This window comes from Choloepus didactylus, chromosome 6, assembly GCF_015220235.1.
Source record: "Choloepus didactylus isolate mChoDid1 chromosome 6, mChoDid1.pri, whole genome shotgun sequence".
Lineage (NCBI taxonomy): Eukaryota > Metazoa > Chordata > Mammalia > Pilosa > Megalonychidae > Choloepus > Choloepus didactylus.
The window spans coordinates 49894088-49920913 of NC_051312.1; the positions used below are offsets into that span (position 1 = coordinate 49894088).

The 26826-nt window shown below is 38.4% G+C and overlaps 1 protein-coding gene across 6 annotated transcripts in view; it reads left to right on the forward strand.

Annotated features, from left to right (window-relative positions):
* MPPED2 (metallophosphoesterase domain containing 2) overlaps positions 1-26826 on the forward strand; it is a 190304-nt gene that overhangs the window by 86002 nt on the left and 77476 nt on the right. For all 6 annotated transcript variants that reach the window (XM_037840466.1, XM_037840465.1, XM_037840463.1 and 3 more), the window contains exon 4: positions 8069-8294. In XM_037840466.1, coding sequence (XP_037696394.1) covers positions 8069-8294 — 226 coding nt within the window. The remainder of the gene's footprint in view (positions 1-8068; positions 8295-26826) is intronic.

Genomic DNA, 26826 nt, shown 5'->3' on the forward strand with positions numbered 1-26826 from the left:
TCTTGGGGATTCAGCAGTTACTGGCAGGACCCTTCCTTCTCTTAGCTGATCGAGCCTCCTGCCTGCCTCCAGCCTGGACTCAGCCCTTTTCTGCTAGAAGCCCTCAGGAATCACCAAGCAAGGAATTTTGGAAGGCATGTCTCCTTAGCCCATCCCAGAGCCTCATGGTTCTTCCTCCTTACAACCATTGGTATTATTTTTTCCTTTCATCCTCCTGCAGGATTTTCTGCTCAATTTTCAAGCCCAAGGTATTCTCATTCAGACCTCGGTGGAATAGAGAGACTTGTAGGGTTTGAAACAATTTCCCCCAGGTTCCTGCTAGAGTCACATTATTAAAAATATAATAATATTTTTAAACAGGAAAAATTCCCTTCTTCTACCTACCTTAGGGGTAGAACAAGGTCCTTTCATAACATTGGCATTAGGGAACTGTGTTATAGAACAGGCCCCTGGCACTGTCGCATGCATCAAAGTTTTTAGAAAATGCGATTGAATTGCGGTTTATCTCTTTTGTTTAAAAACAGTCCCATGATAACAGGCTAAGCTATGTATCTATTTTACCTTTTCTAATCCCAGAAACTTAGTTTTTTTTTTCTAGCACACTGACATGCGTAGGTGAGTGTGAGGGTTGTACTTTGTGCATTTAGTTTTCCTGGGCATGTGGGAGTCGTAGCAGGTTCTCCTTCTTTCACACTGTCATCTCCCTCTTGTTTTTCTTCCTGCTACATGGAGAACTTTATTTAATATGAGTGATGTGCCACAAACATTTTTCATGTTCTCATGTATTTTCAAAGTGTGGGCTTGGGGTTGGAGATCTTAAAAGTTGTCTCCTTTGTAAAACTAGGTTTTGTTTTACTCTGGAAACCTAGCAAGCGATGTTTGCTTTTGGATGCTGTCCTTTGCAAAGAACGTTTGCTTTTCTCTGGGATTTTCTTCTTGGTTTTAGCAGAAATAAATGGAGACAGCAGTCAATTATCCTTGTTTACCAGATCCCTGATAAAAAATGGAAAGGGTATTTGGCATCAGCCACAAGCTGATGGGCCATTTTGTCCCTTTTTTATCTACTCCACATTCATGAGGAATGAAAAGTATGGATCAAGGACCATCTACTGGCAGGTGGCAGGTGGATTCCCAGGAGAAGTGAATATTCTGGAGTTGACCTTGGATTTTTATTTGACTACCTCTTGAGTCTCTAGAGGAATACACGCTGAAATGGCTTACACCAGAAAAATAGGTTGCAGTTTTATGGTAATTTTGATGGACATTAACTTTTATTGAGGGTTGGGGATGGACAAGCTGGTCTTGTTTGGCTAGAGCAGTGCTTATATGTGGTTATTTTAAACTGGCAAGTCCCACATGCTGCAGTCTTCACTGCCGTCTGTTATCTTCCTTCCAGTCCAATTCACATTATTGTTTTACCTTTCTAGACTCTCTTGGCATTTGGGTTTGTTACCTCTGATTTTCATTCTCCTTTAAAAGTCTCATCCTAGTTCTCTTAATAGAGCCAACAAGTTTTTAAATTCTGGTACCCCACATACAGTTGTAGGGCAAAGGAGCTTTTTTCCTCTCCTTCCCAAGCTCGTGACCTTCCCCTCCTTGGGTAGTCTCTCAAATTCTTCTGGGAGCTGATGTGTAAGAAATCATTCCCACAGCTGCAGTAGCAATTGGGGAATGCCTTAAATTGAGTCAGGATATGTGTTGTCATAGTGTGAGACTGACACTACCTCATGTCCCGTGGAGGAGATGCATCTAGATTGAGGAGTTCTGGTTCATGGTACAAACAAAAAAGGGCCACAGCTTCCTTGATCTAGAGACAAGGTCACTGTAGATGTGGGAATGGTATGAGGATGGCTCACTTAAGAGGTTGGCCTTGAGCCAAGCTTTATAAGGCTGTTACCTATTTAAGATCACCTGAAAGAATACTGGCCTGGGAGACAAAATAGATTCTCTTCCTACTTGTGCCACCAGCTTGGCCTGTGACTTTGCTTAGCAAATGGCATGTTTCTTCATAGTAAAATGGAGGTGGATAAATCAGCAGTTTTCTTTTCAATTTTTTTTTTTTTTTTAAAGCCAGGAATAACTTCCTTTAAATGAAACCCCTAATTGTAAAACAAGGGAAAGCACAGAGCTCTCTGGTGGATGTGGGAGCAGCCTCCTTCCCATCAGCCCTTGCCTCTTTCCTTGCATTCCTTTGCTCCAGCCCTGGAGATGCTTCCCAGAGCACAGCTTTCACACCATCAGATCAGATTGTCTCTGAGGTTCCTTCTAGGCTCTTGCACTGTGATTCGTGGGAGCCACTGTGGGTGCCATGTTACAGGTCCAGAGTTTGATCAGGGAGGGAGGCAGACCTGGACACAAGTCGCTCTGTGTTTGCCTTAAAATTGTTGGAGATTTACATCAGACATGTGCATATCTGAAGGTCTTAAACTTTCTAAATGGTCTATTCCTCTTTACATGTTCATCGTCTTTATCATCTGATTCTGTGAAGGAATGGGGATAATCCAAATGAGTTAGTTGCTTGCTCTTAAGAGATACAGAATCCTATGACATCTATCATAGACTGTACCACTGATTTGTGAACAAAAGGCCAGTTCCAGCACATTTTTTTTTTTTTTTTGTGGTATTCAATAAATAGTAGAAGAGATGGGTGTCTGGACAGCAGATGGAGGAAAGAAGTGGTGTGTTTGGGGTCCATGTTGTACAAAGTTAGGTTGATCTTGACAGGGGGGGCTGTGTTTGCACTGTGTACAGACTGAAGGCCTCATTGGTTCCCCCGACCATCACTTATATATTTAGATGTCTTAATGGCCCTAATAATACTTTCATTATTTTAAAGGACACTTTGGACCATGGCGGTCTCTGCCTTTGGCAAATCAAAGTTTTCTTTTCCATCTTTTCCTTGCAGCTAGTGTTGTTGTACCTGGCCTGGTCCCAGTGTGTAATCCAATTTGTGGACAAACTAGTGATTTTGGGGATGATAATTGGGAAGTGTAATAATAAAAGAAGAACACAGCTAATGTTTATTAAGTGATTTATAGTGTCTGAAACTGTGCAGGTTCTTTATAAGCAATATCTTGTTTGATCCTCACCAAACTTTGGGGGGAGGGTTTTTTTTTAAAATTATTTCCCCCTATTTATATTTGAGGAAACTATGGTTTAAAAAGGGTTAGTTGAAGGTTAGTTGACAAGACTGGAGTTGGAGAGAGAATCAGACACTTCATGGGGGCTTCACCAGAGAGAAACCTTCCAAGAAAGCTCTTCATTGAAGAGTGGATCTTGCTGAGGTTCATACATTCCTTTGTTTATCCAACAAATATTAATTGTGTGTCTGCCATTCAGAAGGTATTGAATTGCATACTTTCCATCAAACAAGGAACCCACAAGCCACAATCTGTGCCTTCAAGGACCTAACTTGTCTAGTGCACAAGTCACATGCAAAGAGCTAAACTACGAAACGGAGTAATAATAGCTAACATGTTTGATTGTTTACTCTATCCCATGCACAAATGCTTTGAAAGCTTCTCATTTTATCTACACCACAACCTGTGAAGTAGTGCTGTCATTGTCTCCAATTTACAAGTGCACTTTAGTGAACATGAGTAATCTGTCTAACGTTATACATCTAATTTTTGGTGAAGCCTGCAGAGTTTCTGATCTTAACTGCTCTGCTGCCTTCACAGGTCAAATCATAATAGTTCAAAATTTGAATAATAAAAAATAGAGATGTGAGAAGTACAATAAGAAAAAAGGGCAGACAAAAATCCACGGAAAGTAAAGATGAAGGAGGGGAGTGTAATGGAGTAAAACCGAGATGAAATGAGATGAAAAGGGAGCTGAGGAAGAGGAGAAGAGAAGAAAAGAATATCAGAGAGGGAGGACGAGAACATGGAAAGTGTAGGATCAGGGGCCAAGAGAAAACTCACTTTTAAGGACAGGTATGTTGTTGGAGTTCGAATACTGTGATGTGTGATCAACAAAGATGAGAATCGAGAAAAATCCTTGACTTTGGCCATTAGGAGGTTATTTGTTACTTTCAAGGGAAGCTTTTGGAAGAGAATGGAAACGGAAGCAAGATTGCATTGGGTATATTTTAAGTAGCCATTTGTCTGTAAATTGCTAAACAATACTGTGGCCAGTCAGGCAACACAAATGCAGCAAGTAGGCTATATATGAGCAGGAATAGGGAGTGGTAAAGTCTGTGGTAGACTGGAGATTAATGTTGCCTGATCTTTTGCTTTTCCAAAAGAAGCTATAAATCCAAAATTTATTGTGTGATAGCTCCTGATTTATATTAATAATTTAAAAAAATCACAGTTGAGGGTTAACCATATACATCCGCAGGCTGAATTTGGCCTAATAGCTGCCAGCTTCTGGACTCCTCTTCCCAGAAGTTTAGAAGTGAAATGAGGAGTATTTCAAAATAGAAGCAAAGTCAGGAAATATTTACGACTGTGTGTGAATGACCATGCGTGTGTGGAGGGGGTGGGGATCAAGGGTTACTTGTTTGTTTACTTGGAGGGGGGTTTAATGTATAGGGTAGAGAGAAACTCATTTGCAAGCTAAAGAAGAAGAATCCATAGAGAGGGTTTCAAAATATCAAAGAGAAGAGATATCTGAAAAAGGAAAGTGCAGTCAGGAGTGGGAGAATGGGATTAAGAGGCCAATCATTAGAAAGATGAGAAGACCCAAACAGATGAAGTAATTGGAATGTGAAGACAAGGAAGAGAACTGATCCCACAGCTTTCGTTATCTCTGTGGTTAGAGGACCCTCCTTAGGCTGAGGGAGGGACAGGGGGAGCCTAGAGCTAGAGAAGAACCTGGAAAATTTTGGGATGGCTGCTTTGGGGACCGGTGGTGGCAAGAGTGTGGGATAATTAGAGCTGTTGAGTAGCTGTGGGGACCCAACTGACTTGTGTTATTTTTTTAGTTTTTAAGTGAGCTTCTATTTGTGTGCTACTGTTAGCATGGGAGGTACAGAATAGAATAAGACTTTATTGCTGCTTCCAAAAGCTTATGGTGATGGTTTTGTTTATAGTCTGTAGCCCTAACCTGAATGGATGGACTAGTTTCCCACATTTCATTCATTCATATACTGTGAATCATTCATTACCATACCTGTAAATTTCCTGTGCTGTTATTGGCTCAGTGGTTTTCCCCAAATCATCTTTTTAATCTTAAATAGAAAAATAGAAAAAATAAAGCTTTATATTTTTACTTACACTGCTATATTTTATTTTTCCAAATATGCATTTTAAAAACATACAGAACTATTTGATATTTTGTCAAAAGTCCATCCCCATTTCACCTAAAATAATTCTGTATTATATCACCAGCTTGGTCAAGAGGCAACTGGTTAAGTTGGTAGAGTTCTTTAGGACAGAGTAAGGATTTTTCTATGCTAGAATAACTATATATGGCCTTGCTTTTTTATTCAAGCAAATCAGCTTAGATGGCCTGATCTGAATAAAATAGATAAAGACAGACACTTCTTTGTCTGACAATTTTTAGATGATGCTATTTGAATACTAAGAAGATAGGAGCTTGACTGCTGAGTCTTTCAAATTAATCTAGTCAGGGGAAAAGCCCTAAAATGCCGTCAAGTAACAGGAGATTTGTCAGCTGCCCTGCTTATACTTTTCATATAAAACATAAAGGTTGGCAGATTATAGATGAAAGGTCAGTTGAGCAAAAAAGAAAATATGTCAGACAATTTCATAACATAGGTAACAGAGGATAGAAGCTGGAAACAGCTCTTGGATTTTCAGAAAGAGATGAATTTGCTGGCAGTGTGTAAATACCGTCACCGTTTCTGTGGCTATTCATTTTGGTGGTTAGTTCTTTATCCTGAGTCTCTAAATTTTGATTTAAGAAATGCCGAAAAAGTCTGTCTTCTGAGGAAGATTTACTTTGCAGTCGTTTTACTTTAAAAAAAAAAAAAAGCTTGTTTGAAAGGAGAAAAAATGTGCTTCCTTTGCCTTGTCTCCCAGTTTCTTGTGTCCATCTCCAAATCAAAGTTCATAAGAAGGCAAGTCCTCTCGCTCGTGCACTGGTGCATAATGAAGGGTCTACAGTGAATCCATGGTCATGAGTGATTCAAGGGGAACTGGGTGACTAACAGCACAAGGAGAGTTACACAAAGACTGCACGCAGGTCGAACCTGCTTTGGAACAGATTACTGTCCTAAAAATCTTACAGAGCGTCGTTGAATCCAGGGGTGCAGCATTAGGCCAGTGGGGTCACAGAGTCATGATATTAGAGTTGTAGGCATCTCACAAACTTCCAGCATATCCTGGGGAGTTTGTGGCCCTGTTAATACATCTTTCTCTTACTTTAGGAGCAGGGAATTGTGCAAAGATAACACCACCATTCCTTCCAGGTAACTTGCTATATAGATCACACTCATTGCCTTGTATCAGTGCAGATTATAAACTCGCATAAACATGCATTTGAGGGAGGCATCCTACTTTCCTGTGAGCTTTTCACTACAGCCTTGCTGGTAAGTGAGGCAAAAGACATGTCACGTAGCGCTGTGGGCTAGTAGTCAAGGATACCCTTTCATTCTATTGTAACTTGACCACAGCATCTTTGTTTTAATCTGCCTGCAGTGGTATTTTCTATTATACCACTTTCATCTCTCTCTTAAGCCTCCCCATCAATGCACATGCAGTATATGCAATTTTAATACCAACTTTAGAAACTTAAAAGTTAAAAGCTAAAGAAATATTACAAGACACGGTGGGGCAGTCCTAAAACCACCTCAGTATTAGCAGGTAAGTTGCAGTGTGCTACTGAGATTGTGAGCTGCTGAGATATTTGGCCATTCTTGTGTTATCTGCAGTTTACATTGCTGAAATCCAAGTAAACCTATGGCAAAATCCCCCCTCCCACTCCAAAATGAAAGTCTCTTCCCCATTGAGCTTCATTAGTTAAGTAATTGACTCTGGCTTGCTGGCAAGGACCAATTCTTACAAGTGTATCCGATTTCCTGCTAGCTGCAACTTTAATTCTTCCTGGAATAGCAGGAAACATTAATTTTGCATTGGAACCATGAATCTATAGGAATTATAGACACCATTGTCCTCCTCACTCCTTTCTTTCCCCAAATAAAGTAAAATAAAATGAGCAGTGCCCTGGAGGTGTTGCTTGAGTGGTGGGTAGTGAAAAAATAGAGAAAAGGGCCTTAGTTTTAGGATGGAACAGCTGCTTGGCACTATCTTCCTTTGGATTTTAGTTCTTATAGCACCACGGTGAGTTATTAATATGTATGATCTGTACTTTATTCAAACATTATAAATCTATGCAGAAGTCTGGTATTTGGATTTTCCTTTATAGCTTTCATTCTTCTTCCCAGAATTATCTCATTTTGACTGGGAAACTTTTGCATAAAGAGCACACACCATGAACTTCCATTTCTATACCATAAATATTAAAAGGGGGTTAAGCTTTACAGTTTCTTTTCTCATCCCAATGGGAAGAAAATTAGCCTTCTAATCAGGGGGTGATTAATAATGTTCTTTTTATTCACAAGCCAAACAGTAAACTTAACATTAGACTTGCAATATGACATCGTACTGTGTGATTCCTTTCGTTTATGTAAATTGTAGAATACTTGGCTGTGCCAGGTCTTTTGTATGACGGATACACTGAAAATCTTGCAGTTATCCAAGATGCTAAGAATAGTTGGTTTGCTTATTTTTTGAGGACCGAACCAAGTCCACACCTTTTCTAAAGGTCGTGATTAAAGTGTTTTTATTGGAGAATTACAAAGTGTGGATTCGTCATCGTGTGGATTCATCACAGTGGTTCTGTAGCATGCAGAAGATGAAAACGGAACTAGAAAACTTAATGTCTTCTTTGTAGATTTTTAGCTTCTTAGCAGCTTTCTATCTCCTGTTTTGTCATTTTTGTTAGCATAAAAGAGTAGTCATAATTCTGATTCACATGAAAATATGAAGGAATGTGCAAACTCTTTCATTTGGTTTGCTGCCTTCTAATCACGCCGTCCCAGCTGTTGTACTTTGTGATGGGAAATGAACGTGCTAATTGGTGCTCTTTTTTCTTATTTCAGGAAACCTGCCATACGAATATAAAATAGTGATTGCTGGGAACCATGAACTGACATTTGATAAGGAATTCATGGCAGACCTTGTTAAACAGGACTACTACCGTTTTCCCTCTGTGTCCAAATTGAAACCAGAGGACTTTGACAATGTTCAGTCCCTCCTGACAAACAGTATTTACTTACAAGATTCAGAGGTAACAGTGAAGGGATTCAGGATATATGGTGCACCTTGGTAAGTGTTAATTCAAACAGTTTTCCCCTTCGGATTTATGTTTTTGTTTTGGGAGGATTTTTTTTTTTTTTTGTCTTGTTTTGTAGTTCAGTAGTAAGAAAGCATGGTCCAGATGTAAGTACTTTAAATGAAAATGATTAGGGTAGAAAAAAACCTTGTTGCTGCATTTTCCAATAAAATGTTCTGGTCCTGCTGCAAAACGCAGGATTTGTTGTTTTCATTGTGATAGAAATTCCATTAGGAAGATGGATGTGAGTAGGGCTTTGGTGGATATGTATGTTTATATGACTGTGTGTGTGTCTGTGTGACACAAGAATTTGGGGAAAGTCACCATGTTACCCTTCACACAGATTCCATCAGCCTTAGGTAACTCATTTCCCTATCATTTTATTCTGGAAGCAGTCATAAAATATCGCGCTTAATGGAGGTTTCTCAAATCTTGCTATACATCAGATTCATGTGAGTTGCTCCTGAGAAATACAGATTTTGAAGCCCTACCCCAGAAACCCTCATGCTTTTTCCTGAGATAGAGCCCAGGAATCTGTATTTTTAAAATCTCCCCAGCTGAGGTTGATGCACTGGCAGTTTGGATATTACTGATTGAGGGCCCAGTACTAGAACTCTCAGAACTAAGTTCCAGAAAGCTTGAGGCAGGAATTTTTATCTTTAGAGGCCAGAAGGGAAGCATTTTGGTGATCTTGGCTCTATCAGTTGCCAGTTGTCTGGTTTAGAAGAAGTTACTTCACAAAGGCTAAGCCTCAGTTTCCACATCTCTCTAAGATGGTAAAAATAATACCAACTTAAAGGTTTATTGTGAGGATTAAATTAGGTGACATTTCCAAAGGCCTTACGAGAGGGCTAGGTAGTTTGCTTTGGGTGATAATTATCATTTTTCTGATCTTTGTCTGCCACTAAGCATTTATGTGGACTTAGCCTCTCAACCCAGTTTCTTTATCTGTAAAATGGGAGTGTTAGGGATGATCATCAATGTCAGGGGATTCTAGTACTTAAAAAATCTTTTTTTTTCTTGAGGGCTCTATGTGTACAGAGAGCAAAAGAACTAACCTTTACTCTATCAATATGGAAAAGTATCCCAGTCTTGGCCCAAGAACAATGGATAAATCTGGAAGAGAATAAGCAGAGGGAATTCACATTGGTTGCCCAGCTCAACAGTTTAGTTTGCCCTGTGTAGAATAAAAATTTAAGATATTTTCTGAATTTTTTTTTCTGTCCTTACTAATTGGTATCCAGAAGGACTGATGAGTGTGTACAAGAAGTAAATTTCTGCTTAAAATCAACCTGATAATAGTTGTGAACCTTAATTGCATACTTACCATATGCCAGGCACTGTTCAGATCCTTTATAGCTATGTTCTCATTTAATCATCAAAATACATTTAGGATATGGGCACTGTTATGATTCTCATTTAGCAGATGAGGAAACTCAGGCACAGAGAGGCCAAGCAACCACCCAGAAATCACACAGCTAATAAGTGGTAGCATCCTAATTTTAACCTAGAGCGTTTGACTCCAGTGTGCATGGTATGATTGGGGGTGAGGAAGGATGGTGGCTTAGTAGTTGGTGATTATAATCAGCAGATCAGTTTATATCCAGCTTTATTAATGTGTATCAATTTAGTTTTTTGTATATGTGAAAGCAGTAAAGGATAAAAGAATAAACATAAAAAATTAGCCCTATCAAAGTGTAATCTCAAAACTGATCTCAGGGCAATGTAGGATGTTGATACTAACATTTCTTGGTAAAGGGCAGGAGAGAGAGAGCATTTCCAGCTTCATAGCCCAGCTCTTACTGACCATGCGGTGGTTGAAGAATGATGTCTTATTGCCAGAGTTCTACATGCAAGTTAAAATCATTTTTCTCAAGACTTTAAGATGATTTTTGAAAAATCTTCAAAGGGTGCAGAACATTTAAAGCCATTCCTGAACAAGCAATACTTTCAGAGATTCCTGGATTGATAGTTGCTGAAATAATGACAGCAAACAAACTTCTTCCATTATATGAGCAGAGTCATATCCTTTTAAGATAGGGGTTAGCTAAACCAGATTATGGCCATGATGAATGGGGAGGTGATTTAGGGTCCTGAGACATATATTGCAGTATCTCAAGACGTATGAAACATAGTAATTCAAATATGTGACGTGATTGGGAAGGAACTGTTTTTGGCAGTGTAATAAAATATTCACCATAGTTTATATCTGAACCTGATTGATGTCATTTGGACTTTTTTGTTAAATTTTAATATTGGAAAGGGTGGTAAAGTAAAAAAAAAAAAAAAAGAGGCAGCATTAGTCTTCTCAGATGTTATCCTAAAGTTGTCTTTAGAGATAATTTGTTGGGATTTCCAGAAAGCTTGAACTACTCCCAACCTAGCATGTCTTGACAGTTCAAGAAGATCTTTAAGTGAGATTCGTCTCATTCTTTGGAATTATTGGTACTTTTACTTTTGACCAAGAATACAGAGGCTGATAAAAAAGTAAATTTTAGTTTCGTCATATTTTTGGAGGGGCATCAATAGTTTGGATCTCTCTGTGAAAGTATTTTGTTAAAATTAATATCCCCAGGTCTGCCGGCAATCTGAACATTGATTTAGGAATGTCTACAGGAGCATGTCTGTACAGGGAAGACAGTATTTCCCAGCTCTGCCACTCATCTGGCCCTGGGACTTTAGGCAAGTTTCTTAACCGCATCTGTAAAATGGGGTAACAAGATTACTTCCCCTCACAAGGTTATTAATTATGGGGATTAAATAAGTTTAATGGATCCACAGAACGTAGAAGAGTTCCTGGCAGAGAGTAAGCACTTGTTAAGTGTGAAGCTGCTAATTCTAGTAGTGGAGTGCTGGTGTTTCCAACCTGCTTTGTCCTTTTGTTAACATTTCCAAGAAGACTATTGTACTAGGAGACAGATGGGGTGGATTCTAGAACTAGTTCTGCCTCTGCTGATTGGATAGTTGGGAGCGTCACCCAACTTTTCTCAACCACAAGCGCCTTCGTAAAATGGGAGGCGAATGAGGTCTACCTTAATCTCCCCCCTCTGCTGCCCAATTAAATAGCCACCAAATTTTGAATCTTCAAAGGGAATATGTATTTGTGGGCATGCTTGATTTTTTAATGTCTTGCACAATTTTTTAATCCCTTTAACTATTAAGAAATTTGACTGGAAACAAAATTTGGGAGAACTAATACCAAAGTTACCCCTTTTCTCCCTTCAGAAGTTAAAGATTTTTCCCTCCCTGAAATTCATCCATGGGTGAATTCCTGCTTAGTAACCCAATAGATACTCCAACCACCAAATAATGGAAACTAAGTTTGATTTCCATGCATTTCCAGTGACTTTTCTTGAGGATATTAAGTTCTGATTTGCTGATATTGCTAGTGGTTTTAATTTAAAAACAGAGATCAAAACAAGAACCCTGATACTAAGGATTTCCATCTTGTGACAGGTTTAATCATCATCAGACCAAGAAAATAGCTATAAACCCATGTATTTTAAAAATATGACTGTGAATTGGTTTATAACTTGTAGTACAGCTAAAAGCTTCCTAAAAAACAGGGAGAATTAAAGTAGTATCTCCTGATTCACAAGTTGGTAGAAATTTGTGTGTGAAAAACAACTTACACGCACCAGAGTATTCATGTGTATTTGCAATTAGAATGTTCTGTGGTGCTTACTAGATCACCAAGGAGAAGATTTGAATTTGGTTTGATGGGTCTGGGAAAATTAAGTGACATAACCTGGAGAAGTTGTATGTGGGATGCCATGTCACGGACAGAGAGGTGCTGGCTTTCTTGAAAGGAGGGCAAACGTTGATGAGTTCCTCAGGGTGTCCCTGCCTCTGGAGGCCTTAAAGCAGGTTTTGTGGCTTCTGTCTGCATTTCTTTATCATCTTGTTCTTGCAAGAATCTTAAAGAAAGGAATCAGGCATGATGTAGTATCTTCTTTGGTAGTAACAGTACAGTTCAACAACAGCTTTGCTTAACTTCTATTGTTGCTATTGGTTTTTTCTCTCTTCCTCTTTGGCGGGTTGGAAGAGGGTGTTGTGCTTCCAAGCAGTTAGGTCAGCCTTGGACTTTGCTTTTACTGACAATAAATCTCATGGATTTCTTATATCCTTAGCATTAGTTCTCTTTCCCCAAGTTGGTTCCTGTTTTCCAATTAGTGACTCACTCTCAGCTCTGCAGAGCGTTTTCAAAAACTGAGAATGGTTAGAAAGAGTAGATAAAATTCTCATTGTCAGATATAAGCCACTGTGCTAACTGCTTATCTAGCTGGGGTTGGGGGAGTGAAATTATGAAATCATCTTTGCACTTTTGGTTACCTAGAACTGGCTCTTTAACCAGCATTTTAGTGCATGCAGGTTTCAGGCAAATGCACTTGTGGGACTTGGCATTTAAAATCGACTACCTCTTCTATTTCTGATTTTATTTGCTCTTTTGATAAGATACTGTGTAGAAGAGAAATCTGGTACTAATTGATCAGCAGCCAAGCTGCAAAAAAGTAAAAAGTCCTTACTGCTCTGACCAGAGCAGCACAGTTGTATTTTTCAGCAATAGCCTGCAGCTTGTTCTCCTACTGAATAGAAATACATAGCTGACCTCCTGTGGTTTTTAATGAATATGAGTGGGGCTTTCTGATGTCCAGGAATTTGATCTTCAGGCTTACTAAGGGGTCAGGAACAAAAAGAGCACTTTTTCATGTTAGAGTGGACCCAGGTGTAATTTGTCAGATTTAGTAACTGTGGAGGAAGTGTCTTAACTTCTGCAGCAGGAAAATTAGATTGAGCCTAGGCAGCATAATTCTGAAATGGCCGAAATAGCAGGATAACTCCCATTGAATTACATTTTCAAAGGATGTGTGAGCAGAATTGTTCTCCTCCTCCCTTCCCTTCATTTGGTATTATAAACTTGTTGAGTTCATTCATTCATTTAGATGTAATTTCCTCAGCATTTTTCATGGGGAAAGTTAAGTGTTGATTCCCCTCTCTGCAGCATTTATAATTGTGTTTGCACACAAATAGCTGCAAGGTTGCTCACGTTTCCTTGTTCTGATCAGTGCAGTAGTACTTTGTGTTTACCCTGTCAGAAAAGCTTCAGATGTTTTTATTTCCAATTATAAGTTTTGTAATGCATCATGTATTTTGCTGACAGTCTTCAAGTTCTTGAAATAGCAAACAAATTAACAGCAGATATTGAATGAGAGGATTAGAAAACCAATTGGCAACTCATATGACAGTATTCAGATATGAGGATGGGTGGAATGGGCTCATTTATTTTATTTTCACAGTCATACTTTGTAATTAACTTGGGCCAAAAAAGAAAACAAGAGGGAGAGTGACATCTCCACATTCAGCAGAAAAGTCCTTTAGAGCTCAAGAACGACGCTATGCAAACAATCTTGGTTCTGTACCACATTTTCAAGGATTCCGGCTTTTATTCAGGAGGGTTCACAGACAAAGGTATTGGCAGGAAAAAAAGGTCTTGTGTCTGTGTGTTAAACAAATATGCACTCTGCTTTTACATGACTCTGTTTAAAGGCCCAGGCTAGCATTTCATTTTCCTTGGCATGGGGCCCAGAGGCTCTCCCATTATGAAACCTATGGCTGTTCTGCCCTGATCTAGAGTTACAGGGCTCTGTTTACATTTTTGCCTGTTTCAGAATGCAGCTGACTGCTCTTAAAGCCGCACGGGATCAGATTCACTTCTGGTTTAACAACTGCCCTGTTTATTTGAAAAAGGAGAAAGCCAAACTGATTACTTTGCTTCCTACCTCCCATTGATAGCCATATCAGTAAATACCATTTCAAAGCCCATTTATGCAAGCTTGCTGTGTTGGATCCAACCTGTATACCTGTGTGCCTGCATCATCCAGCTCAGTCTTTAAAGGCTATCCTAGTGCCTTTATCTGATGCGGTGGTAGTGGTTTTATAGAAGAATGTGGAAGCGGTCAAAGACATGTTCCTGTGCATTCAGGTATGCTTACTATTAACCACTGGTATGATTTAAATTTTTGCATTCATATTTTGAGAGAGCAGCTCAGTTTGCAAACAACAATGATGAATATACATTTGGATAATATATTTCATTCTGAGAACGTTTATATGTGTTTTTTCATCTGGGCCTCACAGCAATTTGTTAAAATAAACAGAGTATTTATCAATAACAATAATGAGTAATAAACATTTACAAGTACATAATATGCTAGGTGCTGCTCAGTATTGCCTCCTTTTGACAGACAAGGGGACTAAGAGAGTAACTGCTCGAAGTCACAGAGTTGGTTGGGGGGAGAATTAGGACTAGAATCCAGGTTCCTGATGTTCTGTCCTTGCTGAGTTCCTTAGACCAAATCAGGATTTCCCTCTAATCACAGATGCCCGTCTACTCCTTGACGTGAGCTAACTCAGGAAGCAGCTACTTCTCAGTTCAGAAGCCTTGGGTGTTTGTATCTCATTGCTAAAAGGGCATACAGAAACTCTTCAGGGGCTCTCAGATTAAGTGGTATTTATTGGGGGGCTCGTATTGAGGGAAAATGACAGCGTTGAGGGGACAAAACAAATGACTGATCCGGCCTCTTTTGCATGGTGTTCTCCAGAGACTAGGACTTTAAAAATAAAAATCTGTATCTCAGTGTGTTGTAAAACATGGGTTAGCTCTGTCTTGCCCTTCTACTCCTTGGTGACAACTTCCTTTTCCTTTCTACATGCATCAGGGAGGCAAGTGTTGGTTGCATACAGCTTTTTCTCTCTGAAGCACCATGCAGCAGCTGAGAGGCAGCAGCCCTGGGCATATGCACCAAGACAAGAGCTGAAAGCATGCCCCACTGAAGTCAGGCTGGGCATGGTGAAGACCTAGATCTTCACACTGTGACACAACTGCTGGATGTTCTTTCATTTTCTCATATTACACTAAAAAACTCCTTTTTTTAAACCCAGAGTTGCTGCTGGTGGGTAGATGGAGATTATAAAGTGGCTATATGCTCCATGAAGGCAGGGACCCTGTGCTTTGTTCTCAATGCATACGTTCGATTAGCCCAATGCTTACTGCATTGTAGATGTTCAGTTTATATCAGGTGAATGAATGAATGAATAAATGAATGAATAAGGGTGGTGGTGGTAGGGACGTGCTGTGACTGATGAACTGAGGGTTTACACAGATGAGACACCAGCTGCAAAAGAAAAGAAAGTATCTCCAATACATGTTAAGCATAACCATGAATCCACAACATGGAGGAAGAGAGGTAGTAGAGGAAAATGGAACCAAACAAAGCCCTAAACTGTATCTGTGGGCTTTGCTAACATGCCTAAACCCTTCTTGAACATTCAGAAATACGGAGAGCATAGCATCTCTCCAGGTGAGCGTGAATTAATAAGGATGAGGAGTGGGAGTATTTAGACAAACCTGACTTCAAGGTAGTGGGAGTTTTCAAAGAAATGTGCCACCAGTATTTTTAGACTCTTCATTGTTTCTAGACCTCAGATGCCTTCCTTATCCCTATACTCTGAGCAGATATAGAAGTTGCTGTTCGATTTGAAGACTCTCTTCAAAGCTGCAGTCAAGGTAGTCAGTGTAAAGTTTGAGATTAGAACAGGTGGACTCTCAGGACGTCCTTTGGAGATTATAAACCTACCATCAAATACCTAGTACTCCCTTTGCTCCATGGTTGAATTTTCAGGGTTGAATTAGAGTCATGTTAGATTCTGAGCTATTTGTTTTCAAGCTGTTTGACAGACATGGATTTCTCATTTTATACTCTGAACTGGAAAAGTAAACTGAATTTCTCCAGGTCTCACCAGCTAGTGAGTCCACTGGTGTCACAAGAACAAGTTCAACCCCTGTTTGCCTGGTTCCAGTCACTGCTGCTGCTCTGCCCTCCCTGCAATGCACTTCTGTAGTTCAGGTGTGCTCACGAGAAGTCCAGGGAACCCCGTGATGATCTGTGATGAAGGTGGGAGGGGCTTTGGAGCAGATGATGTAAAGTTGCCACTGCCACTGGGTGTTCCCCATTTGCCAGACACCACTCCCACATAGGCACAGGGTGCCCCTCCTGCACCTTCCGGTGAGCTTGCACCTTTATTGTTCTACACTAGAGTCTTAATAATCAAAGCCATGCTCTGTTCTGTGTCCAACTGGGGAGAAGCCCTCTGCCCTTCTAGGGTGTACATTAGAGGGCTGCCAAGGCACAATGTCACTCACCCTCTCAGAGATTCATCTGTCAGCTCATGGGAGGCTTGGCAAGGAACGGGCTGTACTGTGATGTGATACATACCCTCTGAAGGTTACGGATTTGTTGAAACTGGGTTTAGCTCTTCTTGCTGATTTCCTGTTCTCTTAAGCCAACATTCTGTGGGATAACAGAGTTCTGGCAAGACTATCCCAGAAGGAAGAAATACCCTACAAGTTCTGATGCCCAAGCTGGACAAGTCTTAAATAGCTGTGACACTCTTCTGCCTACTGAAGGAGGAAGGCATTGTGGTATAGAGGTCCGCAGGCTTTGACCTTTAGAAGCAGACTGTCCCCAGTTCTCATTGAGAATTAATTTACCCAGTTGAGCAAATTATGTAATCTCTCTGAACCTCAGTGTTATGGGGCAAATGGGTGTGCAAATAATAGTAACTGCTATTTATTGTGCATTACTCACATATCATTATTTTTAAGTTTCACAGCCACTCTATGAAGAAAGTAATATTTCCCCCATTTTGGAGAAGAAATTGAGATCAGAGAAATTAAATAACTCACCTATGGACTCTAACTTTGTCAGCAGAACTGGGAATCAACCCCAAATCTATTTGGCTTCAAAGCCTATTTTTTTTCATCATTCGTAGTATATTTTTCATGGGATTAATATGAGATCATGTATGTTAAGTTCCCAGCACTCAGTAATTGCTTAATAAATATTATTTTCCTTCCTGAAAGGTAACAGTTGTGTAGAGTTTTCATCATGGTTATTTTTATGCACTTGTTTTTGTTTGTTTGGTTTTGTCTTTTATTATTTTGTCTTTTGTGTGTGTGTGTGGTGAAATACCACAAAAAAAGAGGCAAAGGAAAAAGGGGCAGAAATGATGTGAATGAGAAACTTTGCCTAGGAAAATGGTTACGCCTGCCACATGTGTGTTTGCGTGACTGTATATTTATTAAAGAGTGTATTGGACAGTTTCTTTGCACAGCAAGTTGCTTGTGATCTGGATAAGTGGAAACTATTTAGGAAAGGAACCCTATATATCGGCCACATTTTGTTGAAAGGCATGGACAAGCAAATAGATGTCTCTGTTAAACGAAGACGTGTGGGGCATTTTTCAGGTCAGTTACATGGAGTATCATTTTAAATATATGAGTAATGCTTGGCAGTGCGTTTTCACCCGGGAAAAAGTAAAGATAATGTTGGATGTGAGTATAAATTGAATGTAGAATGTTCCGTGAGGACTGCTCAAACAGGAAGTTAGTGGCAAATTTGGAAGCCTCTGGGTTAGCAGAATCAATCCATTCAAAAATAAGAGTACCTGCTTGTGTGCATGCATTTCACAAAGACCAGAAAAGGTGAGCTGCAAGTTGCATTAATTCAGGAGAAGTTATAGGAAGACTGTTTTGCCTAAATATTAGACACGATCAGTTTGGTTAAATTGCAGATAAATTTACTATAACTAATAATGTCCAAGTATGAAAAAACAGCATTTACTGTAAATAATAATGTCCAAGCAGCAAAAAATGAAATTGAAAGGGCAGTGAGAAAAGAAGCACCTGGTGTATAGGGCAAATTAGAGAAAGTGGTTAAGAACAAGCCTAAATTAGACTCTTCCTGGGATAAAATTTCCGACAACAGAATCTGAAGGTACCAGTGATATTTATTAGCTAATTTAGATACTTTCAAGTCTAATGTCTTGGCATGGTGAATTTAGGATGGATCACATTCAATTAAAAATAGCTAAAAGTTCATGTGAACCTATAGTAAACCAATATTAAAGGCTAAGTAAAACCAATGCTGTTTGTAAAAGAAAAGAAAGGTCAGAGTTGGCACACTGATTTTCCATTCTTTCCTAAAACTGGTTTTGCACTTACTTTATTCATTAAGTATAAAATGGTTGCACATAAAACTAAGTGCCTGTGATGCCTGACTGGCTTAATAAATGGGGATTACTTATTTTTCTCACTACATTTCAAGCTATTGTTTGTGTGGAAATTCTGGGACTTAATCAATCTTAAAACTGAACCCGATAGGGTATGCTGACTTTCCATGCCACACAAGCCTTCGTGAGCTGAAGGAAGGAGCTTGGAATAGTATGGTTCTAGAAAGAGAATTGTCAAAGATAGAAACTAGGAAAAAAATGTTCATCTTGATTTTAAAGTCCAACCCCTGAATCACTAGCCATAATAGGGGCTTCTATTTTTATTTTGAATTAAGCATCAATAGGAAAAAAACCCTTCTTGCTTTGCTCTGTTCAGAACAAAATTAAAGATGCCTGAGTAAATCCTAACTAGAAATTGTTGACGGCAAAACAGTTTGGTAACTAGTTGGGGAGGTGCTGTTGGGCTGTAATAAGCTCTCCCCTTTCCCCCAGCTTATTTTTGTTGTTTTCCTTTGGCATGATGATTTGAGGGTGGATAATTGTGGAAAGCAAATTTGTTTGAAAACCTCATAGCGCTCATTTTTGGGTTTTGTTTTTATATTATTTAAAGAAAATAATGTAGGAAACATTTGAGAACAGAACGTTAGACTCTGCTGATGATGTCTCTGTTACTAAACATTCCTTATTGCTTCCCTTGTTTTCAGACTGAGCAGCAAAGACATAGTTCCTTTTCTTATCCAGATTCAGCCCCTCTCAAGAAGATAGAATTCTGAAAGAAAAAGTACTTAACCTATTGGAACAGTGGAATGAGTAGGAAAAACAGGAAACGAAAGTGTGTATGTGTGTGTGTGCACGCACATGTGTGTGTATTGCTGGGCCTGACCTTTGTGCTTCTGTATAGCTCCAAGGGAAGGCGAATTCTGTGTGGTTCCCGGTTTGCATAGCAGTTTCAGGGGCAGGCTCATGAAAGGGGAGGGAATTGTCAGGGTATCGAGTGCGTTCCTACATTCAGACACCATATGGGCTGCTCACTATTACTATTAAAGGGAAAATCTGATACCAAGCAGGGTATTGGTTTTTAAGGTTATTTGCTGTAAGAATTACCTTCTGATCCAAAATGTCTGGGAGAAAACAGGATCGTTGAGGAAATTTCCAACTCTGGGTAGCCTGTAAACCACAGCATTAATAATACCCTAAAATCGGTTCTGAGACTTTGTCAATGTTGATATTTATGAATTGCCATTATGAATGTGTTTTTACTTTGTTGATTGGGGCGATAAACAGAATAATTGGATTATTGGTAAAGGAGAATACAAATATGCCGGAGAAAATCCATTCTCTTTGCCCCACTCTAAAAATACTGAATCAAATACTCTCTTTTTTCTGTACTAGACCAAAAAGGCTTTTGTCTTTCTGGGGTCCTCTACAAGTAACACCAGAAAGAAAGATGAAGGGAAAATAAGGGAGAAAATCGTCAAGGATAGAAATCATGTAAAAACCAGACATTTCAGTTACTAAAGATTATGTCTCCCAAGCTATGTAAACTCTCTTCAATTTAGCCAGATACTCAAACATAGATGATTTTACAATTCCAGTAAAAACATTGGCACATTCATGGTTTTAGCCATTCACAGATTTTATTTTTACCAAAAGGCCACATTCCCTAGTTGTGAAGTGTGCGTCCCTGTGTAATTTGGAAATTGACTCTTATTCTGCCTTTTTGCTCTTGTATAAAGTTTGTGTGTTTCTTTGGGCTTGCACATATGCACACACTTCACAGATGCGAGATTAAATGTGTGATAGGCCATTGCAAAAGATTGGGGGTGGGGGGTAGGGGGTGGAAGTGTCTATCCTAATCAACAAGTGCTGTGGCTTGCCTGGCTGAAATGGAAAGATTTCCCCAAACACCCAGAGTCATGCCTCATTCATTCTGCAGAATGATTTTGTTCCTTCTTTAAATCAGCCTCTGCAAAGGACGTAGAACCTTGATAGTTCATGTGGTGCTGGGTTGGTTGATAAAACCCAGACATGTTTGGTACTGCGTTTTGATTCAACCCTGAATGTGATACCCTGGGACTGTGGTCCCTGCGTCTGGCGTTACAGGATGTGACTTGAGTCAAGGAAAGCCTGGCGCTTACCTTTGCTTATTTGTATTCCAGTGCTGTAACCTCCCCTCCTCTAGTGTGTCTTTGTTCTGTTAATCTGCAAAACAGTGCTCGACTTGTTATTAGTCCTTGGAGCTTGTTTCTATTAATCAGTCTGCAAAACAGGTTGACTCGGATGCTTTTGTTCAAGAGTTTAATGTCTTCTCCTTGTCAGGCTGCAGTTCAGGCTGCCCGTTTGCCACACACGGGACCAGCCGATGAAATTTGGTTTCTGTATGCTGATTGCATTGTCAAGAAAAAAAATACTCTTTGAAAAGACAACAGGAAAATGCTAATGTAGAATTGTAGCGCTAAGTATTGGGAGGAGGGAAAGTTTATAGAACATATAACTTGTGTAACCTGGCCGTGGTGTATAAATCACACAACAGTGCGGTTAATTGGAACAAAAAAATAAGGTATTATTCATATCCTATAGCCTACAGCAAAGTGTCAAACTAAGCTTACTGATAATAGTAATTATATGTGTATTTGAAATATAATTCTTTTTTATTGCTTAAAATGGAGACAGTGTCCTTTTAGATACAATACTGGGTACTTATAAGAAGAACCAACACGGTTTTCTGAATTTCCTTACTTTTTTTCTTTCCATCCTCCCTTAGTTCCAAACGACCTTGCCACAGATTAAAATTATTCTACCTGTTATGTGGGGAAACTGTAGCTCAATTTTCTTATCTTCATTATCAGGGGGCAGGCACTGACCTACCTGTGGAGACAGAGTGTGGGTTAACTGAGTGAGGATTATAAATTGCTTTGTAAAATGCTCATTATCACCATTTAAAAAATTCTCCTAACTCTAATGTATGAAGGAAAGCATTCTCTGGAAATAATTTGCATGCGTAACTTTTCCTAGGAACAGCAATACTCTAGGAAAAACATTTTTCTGTTAGAAGATGTTACATCTCTAAAAACTTCTGGCATAATTCAGCATTCATGTCTGATGAAATAACTGCCCTCCCCCAACCAAAAAAAAAAAAAATCTGTTGAAGTATATGCAAGGAGCAAACTTTCAAAGTCCCAAATTAAATTTGTCATCAGTGATAAATTTAGTGCTGTGAGATACTTTAATAAGTGCTCCAGCTTGATTTATTGGTTTTGTTAGTTAACAGGAGTATATTATGTCTTGTATAGAACTTAGCAGAAGCAATTTCTGACTAGACCTTCATTGATTTAAAAAAAAAATGAGGAAAGTCTCATTTTAGTCTTGATGGTAATTATTTTAGTACTAAATTGGAAGGTAAGCACACTGCAGATCTGTCATTAATATAAGAAAGAAAGAAAAGATAAAGAAAAATGTCAAAGGAAGACATTTTAAAGGTTCTAGTTCTTTATTTTTGTACGTACTTTATTTCCTTTGTGTGTAAGCGGAGAGAGAGGGAGCATCCAGGCTGTTTTTACTAGTTGGGGCTTAAGTTGCAAGCCTTTGCATATATAATCACTAATGAGTGTCAGGATTCAGCTGCTAATTTGAAAGGCTTTATGGTTCTTTCACCCCAGACCCTAGCAGCTCCGTTAGACACTGCTTTGTCCAGCCTGACCTTTGCTGGCCTCTAGATCACAGCTAAATACCAACATTACGTGAACACCTTCCTGGTTGAAACAGTCCAGACACGATTCCTTTGGTGCATATCTTATCAGAATCTGCTACCGACATAAACTTGGATGCCCCAGTAGGTTGCCACCTAATTAGGATTACCTTCCCTCCTATTTACTTATCCTAGCGGTGGTGTTCAGTTGATGGGCAATTTGAATTTTAGAGCAATTAGCAAATTTCTCTTTCTGCTCCTTCTTAAAAAAAGTATAAAAAAAGTATACCTCTATAAGACAGTGCAGCTTTTTAAATGTGTTTTTGGGCTGTATCGGTGAAAGTAACTGATAGTTAATTTTTTTTTCCTTGACTTGAAAAAATACATATAATTTATTATTAATGACAGCGAATAAGAAAAATTTTAAAATCTATTTTTTTTTCTTTAGAGATTGTCTTTGGGAGTGCACTCTCCTTAAAATCAAATCATGTAGTAAGCAGGCAGAAGAGAGTTTTCTGGGTCTTTTTCTCTTTAAATATCCTAAGAAATAAAAAATTGGACATGTTTGTCAAACTTTTGAGCTGGCCTTTATTTTCAGTGATATTGTTTATAGATTCTCATCCTCCTGTTCCCAATTCTCAGAGAAATTACTCTGCTTCTGCTTAAAAAAAAGAAAATTGCTATGAAACAGTAGTCAGGTAGAGGTATCTTCTGGCATTGAATGTAATTATCAACCAGAAAAATAGATTGTTAAAAATTTCTTTCTTGTCAGATCCAGACTTCCAGCCAGGTCTCTGGTGATTTTATTTTGAAGTGGTTTGAATTCTCCTTCCTTTTTCTGGAGAGTCATAAAATTAGAGATGGAAAGAGTTCTCTGATTGCATCACTTTTTCCACCCTTTGGCCAGTGTGCTCTCCCTCCCCCAGGCATATTCCCTGGTACTCCATTCAGCATGGTTTAAGATAATAAGAACAGGGAGGCTTCTCATCCAGCTGCCTCTGGGAAAATGTCCCACGGTCCTTGACATGGGGACATGTTTTTAGGCATACAAGCTAGAGCTTTCTCCTGCTTTGAGAACACATCAGCATTCTTACTTTCACATGGCTCTTGCTGTCCCTTTGTCCTAAACCTTCAGAAACTTTTCCTTTCTCAACCAACCTGTATGTGTGGACAGCAAAGAAACAAGATACCACATGCACTGTTTTGTCCCGCTATCTTTCCCATTCAAAGCAGCAACATTATTTAGGAGCCTTTCTGATTATTAACCATGTTTCTAAGATGTACCTAAATTTGAGTGGTCCATAAATTTTTCCTCTGAATGACTTTCATGGATCTTTAGCCAGGTCATAGATCTTGTGGCTAGAGGTTCTCAGAATCTTGTTGGTTTTGAGAATTTTCAAGAGTCAACAATTAGATGAGAACTCAGTGAACATTTGTTTTGAGGTGCACAGAATTCAATTAATTGGAGTCCTTGGTTCATGACACACTGTCATCATTGATCTGTCATGTTATTTAACCATTTATGAATAATGTAGATCATCCATTAACCCACACCCAGCCAGAGAACTAGAATATTGACAGTAATTTGTATATACCCATATGCTTTGCCCCTTCTCATCTTCTGCCTTCCTTCAACAGGTATACATTAATCTGAATTTTGTTTTCATCATTCCTTTACTTATTTAAATTGCTCGAATAGTGTGCATGTGCACACACACACACACACACACACACCTTATATCTAAACAATGTATTATTGGGTTTAGTTTTGAACCTTATAAAAAGAATATTATGGAGTTCTGTTTTATTTACAGATGAGTAAGTTACTGATGGACTGAGCCTCCCATGAATAACTATAAACTCTGAAAAATCACACAAAAATAACTACAGGCTTTGGAGAGTAAGCAATAGCAGATAGATTTTCAAGGGTTGCTGAAGCTTGGAGGAACCAACTGGCATCAAGGATTTCACATTTCTGTGATTTTGCCCTGAGGACAGCCACAGTTGGGTAGAGTTGTAGCATGGAGTGAGTAACATTCCAGTAGAGAGCCTATATTCTGCTTGGCAGGAGGTACCATTTGAAGGGCTCAGAGTAACCAGGACTACCAGAGAGTGAGGTGGAATCCCAGAAGGAAAGAGCACCAAATAGGAGGAATACTAAATTCTAGGTGTAAACTCTGCCCAAGTCTCTGGCTGACCCCTGAACCATGCATGCCTAGGGCAGATTGAAAGGTCTGAACTAAGATCTGAGCTACTGTCCACCACAGACATGACAGAATTTAGAGTTTGAGTCTAACCAAGTTAATGCCTGCCAAAACAAATCGTCAGCATTCTTCAGAGAAATATAACAAAATCTAGTGTCTCCACAACATAGTACTCAAAATCCAGAATACTCAACATACTAAGAGCGAGGAAAATGTGGTCCATTGTCAGGGGAAAACACAAACAGCAAAGGCCAACCTTGAGATGACTCAGATGCTACAATTATAAGACAAAGATGTTCAAGCAGTAATTATACTTACGTTAGGTGAAGAGAAAGTACGCTTATAATGAATAAAAAGTTAGGAAGTATCAGAAGTGAAATATAAAATAAAGAAGCAAATGGAAATTTTGGAACTGAAAATTATATGTGAATATATAACTCACTAAATGGGTTTGATAGCAGAATGGACTAACAGAGAAAAGAGTAAGCAAACCTGCAGATGGATTAATAGAAATTATGCAATATGAAAGAGAATGAAAAGTGCTAGAAAAAATAACAAACAGCTTCAGTGACTTATGGGATAAAATTTACAAGGTGTAACACAAAGGGAATTGGATAGAGAGAAAGAATGAAGAAGGGAAAAAAAAATACTTGAAGAAATAATGGCCAGAATGTTTCCAAATTTAATGAAAGATAAATTTTACACATTCAGAAGCCAAAGGGACCCTAAAGAGGGAAAATACAAAGAAAACCATGCTTAGGAACTTCATAGTCAAACTGCTGAATACCAAATAAAGTGAGAAAATAGTTAAAGAAGCCAGGTTAAGGCAGCAAATTACACATAGAGCAACAAAACAAAAGGATCTTTGACTTCTTATCAGAAATGAAAGTGGAATGACTTCTTTAAAGAGCTGAAAGAAAAATTTGTAAACTCAGAAATCTAAATTTGATGGAAAGAGAAGAATAAAGACAAAATAACAATATTTTTAGATAAAGTAATCAAAGAAAATTTATTGCCACCGGACCCACTCCACGAGATATGCTAAAGGAGGTTTTTCAGGATGAAGGGAAATGATACCAGAGGGGAAACTCATATTTTCAGGGATGAAAGAAGAGCACCAGAAATGGTTAATATCTGGGTGAACAAAAAAACTATTTTTTCCACTGGATTTCTTTAAAATTACATAACTGTTTAAAGCAAAAAATTATAATGCCTTGTACGTAAATATATATGTAGGTAATATATAAGACAACTGTATCATAAAGTAAGGCAAGGAAGCTTACATGATTGTAAGAATTTTACATTTTATGTGAAATGGTACAATATTAATTCTTTGTAGACTGTGAAATATGTAAAGGATATATAATGCAGTATTTAGAGCAACTACCAAAAACATATATATATAATTATATAATATTATAAAATATATATATTTGTATGTAGTGTATATATGTATAAAATATATAGATATACTACATACAAATATAAAGGGTGTATCTAGAATGTCAATAGATAAGTTAAAATGGAATTCTAAAAATTTTCAAGTAATACAAAAGAAGACAGGAAAGGGGAACAGAGGAACAACAACAAAAAAAAAACAGGGTGCAAACAGAAAAGAAAGAAGAGTAGACCAAAATCCATCCATATGAATAATTACATTAAATGAATTTAAAATGCGGAAATCATCCAAACAGAATAGGAAACAACTATATGCTACCTACTAAAGACACGGTTTAAATATAAAGTCACATTTTAAATATGAAAGTGGACTTCAAATATGAAGACACAAGTGGGTTGATGAAAATGGTTGGGAAAACATTTACCAGGCAAATGGTAAATGTAAGAAGGCTGGAGTGGCTATTTTACTATAAGGTAAAATAGACTTTAAGAAGAAGAGTGTAATCAAAGATAAAGAAGGACATAAGATAAAAAGATCAGCTCATCAGAAAGACCTAACAGTCATAAATGTGTATGTGCTTAATATTGGACCTTCAGAATTCATGAAGCAAATGTTGGCAGTTTATTAAAGGAAGAAATAGACGTTCCCACAATCATAATAGCATATTTTAATGCCCTCTCTCATTAATTAATAGCAAAACTGGGCAAAAACTTCAGTAAAGCATAGAGGATTTGAATAATTTTATTAGCACCCTTGACCTACTTGATAATTGTAGAGCACTTCACCCAACAACTGCAAAATATACATTCTTTTCAAGTGCACATAGTTCTTTTGCCAAGATAGACCATATGCTGGACCATAAATCAAATTTCAATAAATCTGAAAGGACTGAAATCATACAGAGTATATTTCCTAAACATAATTTAATTAGAAATCAAAAACAATAAATATAGCTAGGAAAACTCCAAGTTTCTGGAAATTAAAGCAACACACTTCTAAATGAGTTAAAGAAGGAATCACAAAGGGAATTAACTGTTTCAAATGGAATCATAATGAAAATACAACATATTACAATTTGTGGGATAACATTAAAGCAGTTCTTAGATGGGGATTTCTAGCTTTAATGCTTATATAGCAGAAAAAGAATAAAGATTTAAATCCAG